This window comes from Dipodomys ordii, unplaced genomic scaffold (genome assembly GCF_000151885.1).
Source record: "Dipodomys ordii isolate 6190 unplaced genomic scaffold, Dord_2.0 Scaffold123, whole genome shotgun sequence".
NCBI classification, from domain to species: domain Eukaryota; kingdom Metazoa; phylum Chordata; class Mammalia; order Rodentia; family Heteromyidae; genus Dipodomys; species Dipodomys ordii.
In genome coordinates, this window is record NW_012267339.1 from 532980 (window position 1) to 546882 (window position 13903).

General features: G+C 39.7%; 1 protein-coding gene across 2 annotated transcripts in view; it reads left to right on the forward strand.

The window, feature by feature from the left end:
• Aff1 (AF4/FMR2 family, member 1) overlaps positions 1–13903 on the forward strand; it is a 132065-nt gene that overhangs the window by 62974 nt on the left and 55188 nt on the right. Inside the window, exon 4 of one of the 2 annotated variants that reach the window (XM_013029842.1) lies at positions 13723–13764. In XM_013029842.1, the coding sequence (XP_012885296.1) occupies positions 13723–13764 (42 nt within the window). Of the gene's footprint in view, positions 1–13719; positions 13765–13903 lie in introns of both variants that reach the window. The other variant, XM_013029841.1, reaches the window with a different exon arrangement.

The following is a 13903-nucleotide window of genomic DNA, read 5'->3' on the forward strand; positions in this document are numbered from 1 at the left end:
CTTCCTTCCTTCCTTCCTTCCTTCCTTCCTTCCTTCCTTCCTTCCTTCCTTCCTTCCCTCTCTTCCCCTCCTCCCACAATCTTACTGCTTTTCTTTTCTTTTCTCCCAGCAGCTGAGTAGAATTTAAGTGGACTTTAGGAGATTGGGGAACCTTCTAGCCTACTTTTAATGTACAATTAGTATTGGTTTTATGAAGTCTAGGAACATCAGACAATCTGACTAAAGTTTAGGCAGGTGTGCTAGAGAACCCTCATTGTTTCCTCAGCTCTATGGTTCTCACTGGCTTATTACTAACAGTGTTTATGATAACATAACTGAGTCTTCCTGGGATATGTTTGAAAAAAAGCTTAAAAAAAGATGGCAGTGCTCCAGTTTTTCTTTTCAGAAGACAGAATTTGTTTAAGATTAAGCTGTAGTAAAATTGGCCAAAAAGCAATAAAAAAAGACCACCCCCCAAGTTATTATGACATAAATTCTTCTTACCTGAATTGAATAACTTTTGGTTAAAACTTGGTTTCTTTCAGAAGGAACTATGTCATAAAGTGAATTGGACGACCTGTTACCAGCAGATACAGGAAGCAACAGTTTCCTAATGATTTTAAAGCTCCTCATAAAGCATTTTTAAAGACAAAGTTCCAGTTAAGTCCATAAGAAACTGGTGTACTTCATTCTACATACAAAATGCTTTGGAATAACTGGGTACAAGTGTACCAGTGCTTCACGTAAGCCTAGCTACTCAGGAGGCTGAGATCTGAGTTTCATGATTCTAAGCCAGCCTGAGCAGGAAATTCTATGAGACTTTTATGTCAAATTAGTGATCATAAAAAGTTGGAAGTGGAGCTATGGTTCAAGCCTCAGGATCAGTGCATGCACATGTGCATGCGCGCGCGCGCACACACACACACACAACACACACACGCGGGAGTTTTATTTATTAAGAAAGTTTATTAAGGAAATGCTTATGTGATAATGAGATGCCTCTGAAAAGATTTACCTAAAAGAAATAATAAAGTAAGATTTACCTGCCCAGGACTCAATCTAAATATTTTCAGCTTCATTTAATCTATTGCTTACTCCAGTATAGCTTGGTAAAAAAACAATAAAACAAACAAAAAAAAACCCCAAACAAACACTATTGTGACTGTATACATAATGCAGTTCATGTTTTCTGGAGAATGATAACAGTATAGCAGTTAATGAAGATCAAAATGAAAGGACTTTTATTTTTTAATTTTTTTTGCCTTTCATGGAGCTTGAGCTTAGGGCCGGGGCACTGTCTCTGAGCTTCTTTGGCTCAAGGCTAGTGCTGTACCACTTGAGCCACAGTTCCACTGCAGGCTTTCTTCTGGGTATGTGGTACTGAGGAGTAGAACCAGAGGCTTCATGCACTAGGCAAACACTCTACCACTGAGCCACATTCCCAGCCCATGAAAGCACTATTAGTATTTGCTTTTAAATGGTGCCTGTTCCCACCCCCTCAGATGATAGCATGGTGATGATGTCAGGAAATGAGTGCAGTGGGCTTCATAGTACTTTTCCATGGGCTGTGTGCCAGGATGCCACATAGCCAGAGAGCCACAATACAGCTGAGATATTTAGAATGTTGGCCTATTTTCCAAATTACCTCTTCTCCAGCACCTAGACTCAGTATTCAAGAAAAGAATAGAAGAAGTAGGTGAAATGAGAAAGGTGGTAAATGTAAAAACATTGGGATTTAAAAGGAATGACTTACCGTGAGCTTAATAACACATGGAGGCTGAGTTCCCTTTAAACTTCTCAGTGTCTGTGTATATATGTATGTCCTTGGCGGAAGAGAACCAAAAATAGAAATATGTAAAGACAGAAGTTCAAGAAGAGACCTGGATTCCTTCATATTTGAAAAATGGGGACAAACCTGTTGTTCCTCAACTTTTAGAGTTGCGGTATATATTATAAATATTTTACATTCACTAGGAATTTTAATACATTTATTTTATAATTTTCTCCTTGTCACATATTGAATACCTACTTGAAACAAAGGTAGGACTAGCTCTTTATCTACCTTGCCTTTGGTATTTATTCCAAAAATAATGGTGCCTGTTGAACAGTATTTATTTGAAACTTTATATTTACTTTTATCAAGATGATTTCCACAGCTAGAAGCCTCATTCATCAGATCTATAGTCCAGAACAAATGTGTATACCAAGATAGTACAGGAAAAGAATGTCCTCTTGAGACTCGGTGTAAAACTTATTTTAAATCTCTTTCTCCTCTTTCCTCCTCTCTCTCCCTTTTTCATGAGACAAAGTCTCTCTGTAGTTTTGCTAATCCTACTGATCTATCTTCCAGAGTAACTGGGATTATAGCACTGCACCTGACTTGAATCATAAGGAGTAAGACCTTTAAATTTAGATGTTCCAGGGCTAGGAAGGTGGCTCAGTGGTAGAATGCTTGCTTGCATGCATGAGGCCCTGGGTTCGATTCCTCAGCACCTTGCAGAAAAAGCCAGAAGTGGTGCTGTTGCTCAAGTGGTGGAGTGCTAGGCTTGAGCTGAAGAGCTGAGGGACAGTGCCCAGACCCAGAATTAAGGCCCCATGTCTGTCTCCCCCCCAAAAAAAAATTAGATGTGATAGGATTAAACAAATGGTTTATAATCATTCATAAAATTCTGATAGTAAATGTATTGTACATTCTCACAATGGATCTTTCTATAGCCTAGCAACTTACTTGTTACCTAGCATACAGAGGGAGAAAAAGAGGGGAGGAAGAGAGAAACTATTCATATTTAAGATGTAAAGGGCAAGGCCATCTTTATTTTTCTTCTTCTCCTCCTCCTCGTTCTCCTCCCTCCTCCTCCTCCTCCTTTCTTCTTTTTTCTTGTGTTTTTTATACTATCAGTAATCCTCAAGGTAGTTTGAGCTTGGTTTGTTTCCTCAGAGCATTTATGCCTGTAGCCTACCTCTTAAGTAATTTTCTGCTCTATTTTTCTGCTGGATTTTTAAAAATAGAGTTCACAAACCTTATAGACCATGATAATGACAATTTGCCTTGTGAAGGTTAAAATGTGTTTGTGACTTTAAGTATCACTATTCCATAATACTGTGAAAGCTGTAAAATTTATATAATCACCTAATCTCACTTAAAAAAAAATCAATGCCAGGAGAGAGACAACCAACACCTCACCCAGAGGAGACTGTTGAGATTAGTTCTGGAGTAAGCCCAGGATAAAATCTTTATGTCTTTTCCAACAAAGCGTGGATTAAATGAGTTATATTATTCCTATGACTTCAGTTCCTTTCAATTTCATCCAGAAACTGATGGAAAGTCTCCACCCCCCACCTTCTTCCACCTTCTGGGTGCTTATAATCAGCTATTAAAAAAAAGTATCCAGGCAGCCTGTGAAACATAGAATTAGACATGGTCCTGAGCATTGTTTGCCACTTAAATTTGATAGATATGTATACTTAAAGGGAGCAGTCATACAGGTTTATGTCTCTATAAATTCTGACATGGTTGGCAAAGTAATTTGGTAGTGTTGTTTTAGATCAGAATCATCTGCTAATATGATTTGTGAGACAGACCAAGCCAGAGAGCCAGTGAATGTGTGTGTGCGCGTGTGCATGTGTGTGTGTGTACATATGCACATGTGCATGTGTGTACAGGTGTGTGTATGCACACATACACAGGGCAGCTGGCAAAGAGTTAGCATGTTGACAACACATCATGTTGCAGGTTCTCACTCTCCTGCAGTGATCCATTCTAGTTGAACTGACACTTACTCTTGGTTTTTATTTTTAAAAATGAAGGTGTTTTAATACATAGGCTTAGTTGTAGAAGGAAAAGGTTCTACCTAGAGTTTGGATCTGTTGGAAAAAATCAGTTTATTATCACTGGGATGGAATGTGGAGCGCCTCTCTCCCCAAGCTATGCCCATAATGGGCTTCGTGGACCTCGTGGTCTTTCATCAAAGGCACTGAGTTTTCCAGCCTTGCCAGTGGGAATTTCTGATTCTGTGTATTACATGGGCAGTGATTGAGTTCTGTCAGTAGTTAGGAAATCTGGGTGTAACTGAGATTAGACATAAACTCATCCTCAAATACTATTAGCTTGTTTTAATCATTTGGTGTTCATCCAAGTACTTTGTTTCTATGAGAATTTAACCACATCCCAGGCAGACCCATTCCTCTTCTTCATTTGAAAGTTAGCTAGCATGTTATCATAAATAATAGGTATGGAAACATTTCTGCATATGATGCATCAGTGCTAAGTAATGTTTTTAAGAAGGCCTTGCCTCATGTGTCTGTATAGAAACTTTTCAGGATATGGAAGAGACAAAGTAGTGAAAGCAGCATTCTTTGTACTCCTCCTGTAGTGTTCACAACAGTTTCTGTATCTAGAGAACAGCTACTTACTGATTCCATTTTTAGTTATTTAAGCCAGATCTGAAGAACTAGAATCCAGTCTTTCATAATTACAGAAGATGCCTTCTCAACAGAGATCAAAACAGAAATTTCAGAATGTTTCAAGTAGCTTAGTAAATCCAAACTGAGCTTTTACAAAATTTTTATATGTGTTTAAAAATAAATCATCTTCATGGCACTAATTACAGCAAATTACTTGAGGGATCAAAGTGACTGACTGGAAAGGCATAATCAATTCTCTAATTATTCATATTGATTTATAAAGTCTGTTATTTCAAAAGATTTATTTCTATAAGTTTCTGTGTCAGTAATACCTTGGGATTTGTTTTTCTCCATATTAGCCTGTTTTTGCTTAAGTTGGCAGAAAACTGGAAACAGTTTGTCTATAAGAGAGCAAGTTTACAACTCCCCTCCCCAAAATGGGGTTCAGACACTCATTTATTACAAGAACTAGAGCGCTAGCACACTGGAGACTGAGTTCTTCCTTTCACCTAGCATTCTCTCCAGGCTTTGCTCCTGGAGAATATCTTAACCTCAAGGAGACCTTTATCCTATTTAGCATGTTTCCCCTTCTCAGTCCCATCCCAAGGACCTGGTGTTTGTGTCTCTAAGGAATTTACATCCTCCTATAGTTAGGCCACTACTCTTGTAGATGAAAATATCTGACTTAGTGGTGGTTGAGAGGTTTGTAGTTAAAATAGGTTTTACTGCTTAAAAATATGTACTTTATGTTTTGTCCTGTTTTTAAGTTTTGGCAAGGATGTATTTTAATATAATTGGGTTAAAGTTTAGAGAAATAGACAAATATTTTTTGTTCCACAAGTAGACAATGGTAAAGACTCATATTTTGGCTTTTTGCCATCCTCCTTTCTCAGCCTCTGAATGCTGAGATCATAGAGTATTCCATCATTCCTGCTCTTCATTTTGAATAGTCTTTTCTTGTTAACATTTTTCCTCCTGAAAAATTTAGAGAACTATAGAGATCCCTGCAATTAGCCTGCTATTAAATATGTTAGATTCTCCACCTGTTGATGTTTAAAGTTAAAGAGTTGTTCTGGTAACATGAATAATTCTTAACTACATATTGAAGTTTCTTGCTTGTAAGAAATGATCTGTGGCTGGAGATGTGGTTCATAGTTAGAGCCTGTGCTTAGCTTGCTTGAGGTCCTAGGTTCTATCCCTACCACACAAAAAACAAGCTGTTCAAAACACTCCACTTTTTGAAAGTAGAGAGATGAAGGGCGATGATTAGTTTTTCAAGGGAAACTTTAACCTTTATTTAAATGCAACTTTTACCTCATTTTCAAGTCCAGTGTCCCTTCTTCCATGTTAACAGTCCTTAGTATGGTTTGGCCTTTTGATTTTGTTGTTCTTGGTTTAATTTCCTATACATCTAACCAGGGATGCTTTAAAAAAACAAAAAAAACCCCTCCTCTTAACATTCTGGGTATGGAAGTAGACATTAGATGGCTGCCCAAAGGCATGGTGCTTTTGAAAGTAATCCTGCTCATACTTTTGTACCCTTTCCAGCCCGCATAGGCACACCCAGGCAGCTAGAACATGTTCTTGGAACAGAATTAGCTGTTTAGGCAATTTTCTGAGTACTCACAAAATAGAATTAATGTTAAGTCAACTCCTTGTTCAGCCAGGCCTTTTGGTCTCCTCCTGTAATCTTTCCTAGAAATGATGAGGTATGGCCAGGTGCTGCTGGCTCACACCTGTAATCCTAGCTACTCAGGAGGCTGAGATCTGAGGATCGTGGTTCAAAGGCAGCCAATGCAGGAAAGTCCATGAGACAAGTGGTAGAGTGCTCACCTTGAGCTGAAGAGCTGAGGGACAGCACCCAAGCCTAGAATTCAAGCTCCACGATCAGAAGGGAGAAAAAGAAATGATGAGTACGCATATAATTGCATATATTTATTTGTGTACCACTAACCTTAACATTCATTGTCTTCTTTCTTACCACAATCCTTTGAGAGTTTTCTGTTCAAGTACTGGGGTTTGAACTCTGGGCCTCATGCTTTCTAGGCTTTTGCTCTATCCCTTAAGCTATGTTTCCAGCCCTTGTGTCCCTCCCCCGACCCCTTTTTGTTAGCATTAGTTGTACAAGGGGTTTCATTTTGATATGTCCATATATGCCTTGATCAGAGTTACCCCCTCCATCACTCTGCCTCCTCCTCCCTGTTATTATTTAAGTTCAGCTGATAAAAATAGAACCAAAAATTCTTCTTATTCAAGGACTTGGTATTCTAGCTTGAGGAGTAAGAGCTTGCTCTGCCTCAGGCTTACCACCAGCACTTTATAGTCTATATGCATGGTTGTCTAGGAGTCTATAAACAGGGATTCAGGGACAAGTTAGGGGCAGACTAATTATATGGATGCATTTGGAAGAAGGAAGTTGTTGAGGAAAGATAATAGAAAGTAATCAATAAATACCTGAGATCATTCAGCCATACTTTAAGAAAAACTTATGCTTTATTTGTTTTAATATTTGTGTGCTCTGATGACTAGGTAACATATGTAATGTTTCAGAGTTTAAAAATAAAAAGGATACATAGTGGAAACCTTCCCCCTACTCCGTTCCCCAAACACCTATGCAGTTCTTCCTAGAAGAAATTGATATTCTGGATTTCTGCTGCATTATCCTCAATGGTATTTTATACATGGTAAACCAGTCTTCATGCACCCTAGTTCTTTTCCTCCTACTTCATAGATCGTGGAGAGTACCTTCAAAGCAGTACTCAGATAATGTCCTCTGCTATGTCATAGTTACCCAGTGTGTCTTTGTAGGGTGGTATACTATAGGTTTCTTAGCTATTAATTATGGATGGACATTTACATTGTTTCTAGTAGCTTGCTGTTGGCAAACTGCCGTGAATTTTTTTGTGTGTGTGGGGGGGAGGGGGGGTCAGTGGTAGGACTTGTACTCTGGGCCTGGGTGCTGTTCCTAAGCTCTTCAGATCAAGGTGAGCGCTCTACCACTTGAACCACTGCACCACTTCTGGTTTCCTAGTGGTTAATTGGAGATAAGAGTCTCATAGACTTTCCTGCCTGGGCTGGCTTTGAACCACGATCCTCAGATCTCAGCCTCCTGAGTAGCTAGGATTACAAGTGTGAGCCACTGGCGCCCAGCTTCTGAAGTGAAATTTTGTGCATGTTATTTCCAACATGTAGGAATCCATCCTCAAAGTTAAAGAGCATTAGAATTTGAAAGCTAGTGCTGAGTTGATGTTATTTAGAGTACCATTTTGTCCTCTTTCCCTCATTATTCAAATACCTTTTCCCCTTCTCTGCCTTGTACATGCAGTGTTCTCTTTTGCTTTTTTGCCAGTTGGATAGGAGAAATAGTTTTCCCTGTAGTTCAATGTTTTTGAGCAGAAAATAATCTAAAACAACTTGCTTTTATCCCTGATATGCTTTATTTCCCCATAGTTTGTTGAGATGTTGATTTTTGATTCAAACAGACTGTAGTATCTGAGTTTCTAAATCTAGTGTGTGGGTTGAGGGGGTAGTATTAGAGTTTGAACTCAGGGCTCCATCCTTCCTAGGCAGATACTCTACTGAAGTCAGCCCTTTAATCACCTCTAATGATACAAATTAGAAGCTTAATTTCAGATTCCGAGGTTGGAAACTAAAAACCACCAGCAAATGTTCATAAGTAGTGTGGCATGCAGCATGTGGTTGGTGAAACAGGGAGGAAGAACTGACCCCTGCGTGAATATTATGTCTGGAACCTGTAGCCTAGAAGAAGCAGAAAGTATGCGACAGAGTGCAGATAGCTCTTGGAACACCTGAATGGTCTCAAGGAACCATGAGGCAAGACGTGTTTTCTTCCTTAAGATAGTTTTACATCTGCAACCTGAAGTCCTGGTGAGAGGTAGAAGAGGAAAAAAGGTTCCAGGTAAGGGAAAGTATTACTTATCAAGCCAATATGGTAGATAACCAACCAGCAATGGATACTGAAAATCAAAAAACCAAAAAAGGACATTTGGGTAGGTTAAAAAAATAAACTTTACAGAGAACCTACTGTGATTTCTTGCAAAGCTATCTTCATAATTAATGTTGGCACTGTTATTCCATGTTGGTGCCATGTAAATGTTTTTTTAAAGCTCCATGTTTTCACATTTGTCCTTCAAACCAACCCTCCAAAGTGGTGAGATTTAGCAATACTACCCTTATCGCAGCAAGGAAGCAGTCCCAAAGTGGTTGAGCATTAGCCAAGACTGCAGAGCCAGAGTTCGAGCAGAGCCAGGTTGAGAATCCAGGAGCTGTTGGCTTCCCTCTTCAGTGCATTTCCTGGTTGGTGATAACTAAGCCTTTTTGAGAATAGCATTGTTAGAAAAGTGCTGCTCTGTTGAAACTTGAGAGATATAAAACAGCATTGTAATAGTCTTCCAGTCTCAGTAATAAGGTATATTTCTTCTGTCCAGCTCTTTTTAGCTTAGTAAACAGACTGTGTCCTCCTTAGAAGACATGAACATTTTATTTTTATACCAGTGAGTTTCCTTATTACCCTGTGTTGCTCCAAGAGGAGTGAGAGATCAGACTAAAGCCAGCCTTGCTGCTGCTTCTGGTGTGAAATACTTGGATCACTAAGAGACACATATGTGGATACTCAATGCCTCTTTGTAGAAGCAAGTGAAAACCGTTGCTCTTTAGAAGGGAATCACAACCCCTCCTAAAATGTTGAACTGTTGTCTCTTGCAGGAATGTTGAGGTTTTTGGAAAGCCAGTTTGATGGGATTCTGAAACCAGGCCTGGCCACTGTGTCCCAGCTTTTGGGTGATTCAGATGTGCAATTCCGTCTCCCTGTTTGAAAAACTGGGATAATGCCTACCAGAAAGGTAGACTGGAGAATAAAATAGGGCATTATACAATATGCCCTGAGGCATTTTTATTTCACTTTAATGTTTCTTTAATAGAGATGTATTTTAGAGTTAGTGGATTCATTTAGTGTAGCAGCATTTCTCCTGCCAACCTAGGGATCAATTTTTATGATCAGTGGTATCCAACTGAGGAAATAACAGTACTAACAAGTTCAATGTAATGTCAAGGGCAGTACACATTCAATAAGTAGCTGCTGTCATTTTCCTTTATTGAGTAGAATTATGGGAAGAAGTCACCACGAGGACATTGGTCTCTACATAGGAAATTGTTTGAGACAATCACAGACAGATTGGAGGGGAGTCTTCATACTAAGGATAGGAGGCAAGTAAGGTCTGTGATGGTCTGTACTGACTTGAAGAACTAGACATCAAAGGACCAGGAAATTATGTCCTCCATTATCATGTAGTAATATAAATGATGACCGTTGCCTTTTTTATTTGATTTCCAGCCGTGGGGCTCCAACTCAGAACCTACATACTGTCCCTGAGCTTTTGTGCTCAAGGCTAGCACTTTACCCCTTTGAGGTACAGCTCCACTTACAGTTTTTCTGCTGGTTAATTGGAGATAAGTGTCTCACGGACTTTCCTGCTCAGGCTGCCTTCAAACCACTATCCTCAGATCTCAACTCCTGAGTTGCTACTGAGTTGCTAGGATTACAGGCATGAGCCACAAGTGCCAGGCTTGACTGTTGCCTTTTAACATCTCTCTCTCTTTTTTAAAAAACACATTAGTTTTTATTATGATGATTCCAAAGTACAATGTATGTTGAACAAATTACCCTTGTGTTATATTCTCCCTCTTTCCATTCTCCTCCCCTTCCCCATTTTTCATCTGAAGTATTTTTAAAAGAATTGAAGTTGAGTCTCAGCTGCGTTTCGGAGTACTAGCTAGGACCACTTGTTCATTTGTTTGGTCACAGAGTTAAAGGGAGAGCCTGGGTCTGCTCAGTGATAGTTTTAAGTAAAGGATTAGAAGGACTGGTTTTCCAACTGCCCCTCCCCTTTGGGAAAGCTTCCTTCCACAGGCAGACTTGGAGGTGCCACATTGTACTTTATTAACAAGGCCACTTGTCCTTACAGATCTTTTTCTGCAAACACACCCGAAAGACCTATTTTACTTATTTATTTAATTAGCTTGAACTCAGGGCACACCCTCACGGGGCTGGCTTGTTCATGGCCGATTCTCTAACACCCCTTATGAAAGATTTTTTTTTTTTTAAGTGGAGATGTGAATCTTGGATACATGGAACCTAAAATGAGCTCATACTGTACAGTCTCTTATAACCTTTTATATACCGGTTCAAAGACTAGTGGGAGCACATGGAAAGGCTCCAGGAGAGATAGCATCAACTTTAACTCTGTAACTTTCATCAGCAATTCAGGGTACTTGTGGTAGGAAGGCTAGCTGAAGGGTCTGTGAGAATTCCTTTTGGGGTTTTAGCTGTGTGTGTGTGTGTTGTGTGTGTGTGTGTGTGTGTGGTGTGTGTGTGTGTGTGTGTTGTGTGTGTGTGTGTGTGTGTACCAGTTTTGGGGCTTGAACTCAGGGCCTGGGCACTGACCCCGAGCTTCTTTTGCTCAAGACGAGCACTCTACCACTTGAGCCACAGCACCCAGGGCTTCATACATGTTAGGCAAGCACTCTACCACTAAGCCTCATTCCCAGCCCAAGTTTTAGCAGTTTTTCTGGAAGTCTGCATAACATGCTGACTTGATCCCCCTGTTGGGAGTTTGATCTTTTCCAGTGATTTACCATGACAGTGTTGATTGGGGATTTTTTTTTAAAGTGCCAGTTCTTGGGCTTGAACGCTAGTACGCATTCTGTCCTTGAAGTGTTTTTTGTTTGTTTGGTTGGTTTTTTAAAATATATTTTTATTGTGAAAATACTGTACAGAGGGGTTACAATTGCATGGGTAAGATAATGAGCACATTTCTTAACAAGCATTGTAGCCTCCTGCTTTGTTTCCCCTTCCCATCCCTTCCTATCCTTCCCCCCGTCCCCCGTCCCCTGTCCCCCCCCACCAAAGTTGTAAAGTTCGTTTTTGACATAACGACTTGTACATCTCATTGTTGCAATGGGTCCTTTTGTATCCCTGTCTTAACAATTTGTTTTTTCCTTCCCCTCCACATATACTAACATCATATATAGTGAAAGCAGGGGTTATACCGGTTTTCTGTTTTTTAGCCACAGTACCACTCATTGCTGGCTTTTTCAATAATTAATTGGAAATAAGAATCTTGTGGACTTTCCTACCTGGGCTGGCTTTGAACCACAATCCTCAGGTCTCAGTAGCTAGGATTACATGAATGAGCCAATAGTACCTGACTTTAACTTTTTTGTTTATTTTGAGAAAGAATCTTGCTCTGTAGTTAGTCAGGGTAGCCTAAGTGCTAGGATTACAGGACTATACCACCACACCGGACCTCTCCTTTAACTTCTGATTGTTATTTCTTTCTACTAATGCATATACAAATATTGAAACTATATTGTATATTTTACCCATAAGTGAAATTACTCCTTTCTGTATTTGACATTTGTGCCAAAACAGAACATTAATGTTAAATACAGTTGTTATTCAACCTTTGGTATAAAAACTAAAGTAGTTGTTTTTAGAAAGCAAAAGACTTACATTCATAATGTCTAAGGATGACTCCAATGGGCACAGCAAATGTTGTGTTTGCCCTTGGTTCTGTTTGGCTAGTACTTCCAACTATCTGGCCATACCTCATAAATATCAAAGGACCTGAATACCGATTTGAACATACACCGAGGTAGTTCAAATGGTACTTTAATTTTGACATGTCCATTAAATTTCATCACAGGGCAGTGTGAATGTGTATACCTCTTTTCATTTTTCCTTAAATTAGAATGAGGGGAACTGGTGGATTCTAGATTACCAATCAATTTTGTATTAAATTACATGTAAATTGGGGCCAAGAAGAGGGGAAAGAGTCCTTTCCAGCTACTAGCTAGCTGAGTGGTAGGCATTGGACTAGGGGGAGAGGAAAAGCTGTGCTTTCTGCCTTGCAGTGGTGGTGGCCCGGACAGGAAGGGCAGTGTGCATTGTGTAGACTGTGCCCAGGGTACATGCCTCAGGAATGGATCCCCAGCAAAAACTGCTATTCCATTTAAAATTATGAGTCCTGAAATATGTTTCACATCTCTAAGAAAATTATTGCTTCAGATTTAACTTTTCTGTATTACACCCCCCAAAAAGTGTAGCTTCTGCACTGACACTCCCAACACTGTCTGTGGGAATGCCAGCAGCAATGGCCGCCGCCCTCTGGTTAGCCAGAGGAGGCATAAATAACTAGCACATCTTCCCTTCAGGGAACTAATAACTTCACCCCTTAACTTCTAGTCCTGTGGAACTTGGTATCACATAATTGTCACAATGCTGACAAAAGTGGGATGAGAGGTGGCTGAAACTTTAAAATGGATTTTGGCAGGTTAGATTTAAAAAAAAAAAAAAGAAGAAGAAGAAAAAAGTAAGAACAGTGAGAAACCTCCCTGACTGCACTTTGGTCTTCTTCCTGGTGGATCCACTAATGTGTTCAGATGTTCACCATGTGTGGTCATTTAATGGGGCTTATCAGTCAGATGTTGTGAGGTAGCCGACTATACACTTCTTCCTATTTTGTGCTGGATCTAGTACTTGAACTCAGGGCCTGGGCACTATTCCTGAACAACTTTTGCTGAAGGCTAACAGTCTGCTACTTAAGTCACAGCTCCACTACCAGCTTTTCGGTGATAAGTTGGAGATAAGAGTCTGCCTGGGCTGTCCTCCAACCACTGCCCTCAGATCTCAGCCTCCTGAGTAGCTAGGATTACAGGTGTGAGCAATTGGGGGCCAGCTGTGACACTTCATATATCTATATTTATATCTATATCTATATTTCCTTCTCATTTTACCTCTTCCTTTTTTCCTTTCTCTTCTTTCCACTTTTCCCCTCCCCAGGAACTTGTGCAGTTAGACAAGTGGTCTATCACTCAGCTATGTTTCTAGCTCTCAGTGTTTCTTTTCTTTTGTTCTTTCTTTTTAAGGTCCAAGGCTAGAACTCAACTCAATACTTGATACTTTGGCTCATAGTCTAGCTCTCCACCAATTAAGCCATGCTGCCAACCCCCTACTATTTCTTTAATATACACATTTTCCATTGATAACTTTGACCTCAAAGTCATACTCAGTCTGCTGTGCTCTCTAGTTTACTGTTTCCCTCATGTTTTCCCCAAGATTAAATCTGGTAACTTTTTTTTGGTTTTATTCATTCCACAATACATTTACTAGTGCTCAGATCCTAAAAGGTAGGCCTTGAGGTAAGCCGAGCCCGCCATGTGGTAATACCTGCACCGTCACTACCACTCCTAACTCTTGTTTATTCTGGTTTTTGTTTGTTTGTTTTTAAACTAACCATTCCTTCTTTTCTCTTTCAGCAGACATACTCCAGTGAAGTTCATTGTGTTGAAGAAATTCTGAAGGTGAGTTCATTATTACTATTTACCATTTGAAGTGAGTAAACTGTGTACATTCCCTTCAGTGGACAATTGCTGTTCTTAGCTCCCTTCAGTAACAAAGGGAAATTAGAACATTACTGAATTCCTCTCCTCTCCTCTCCTC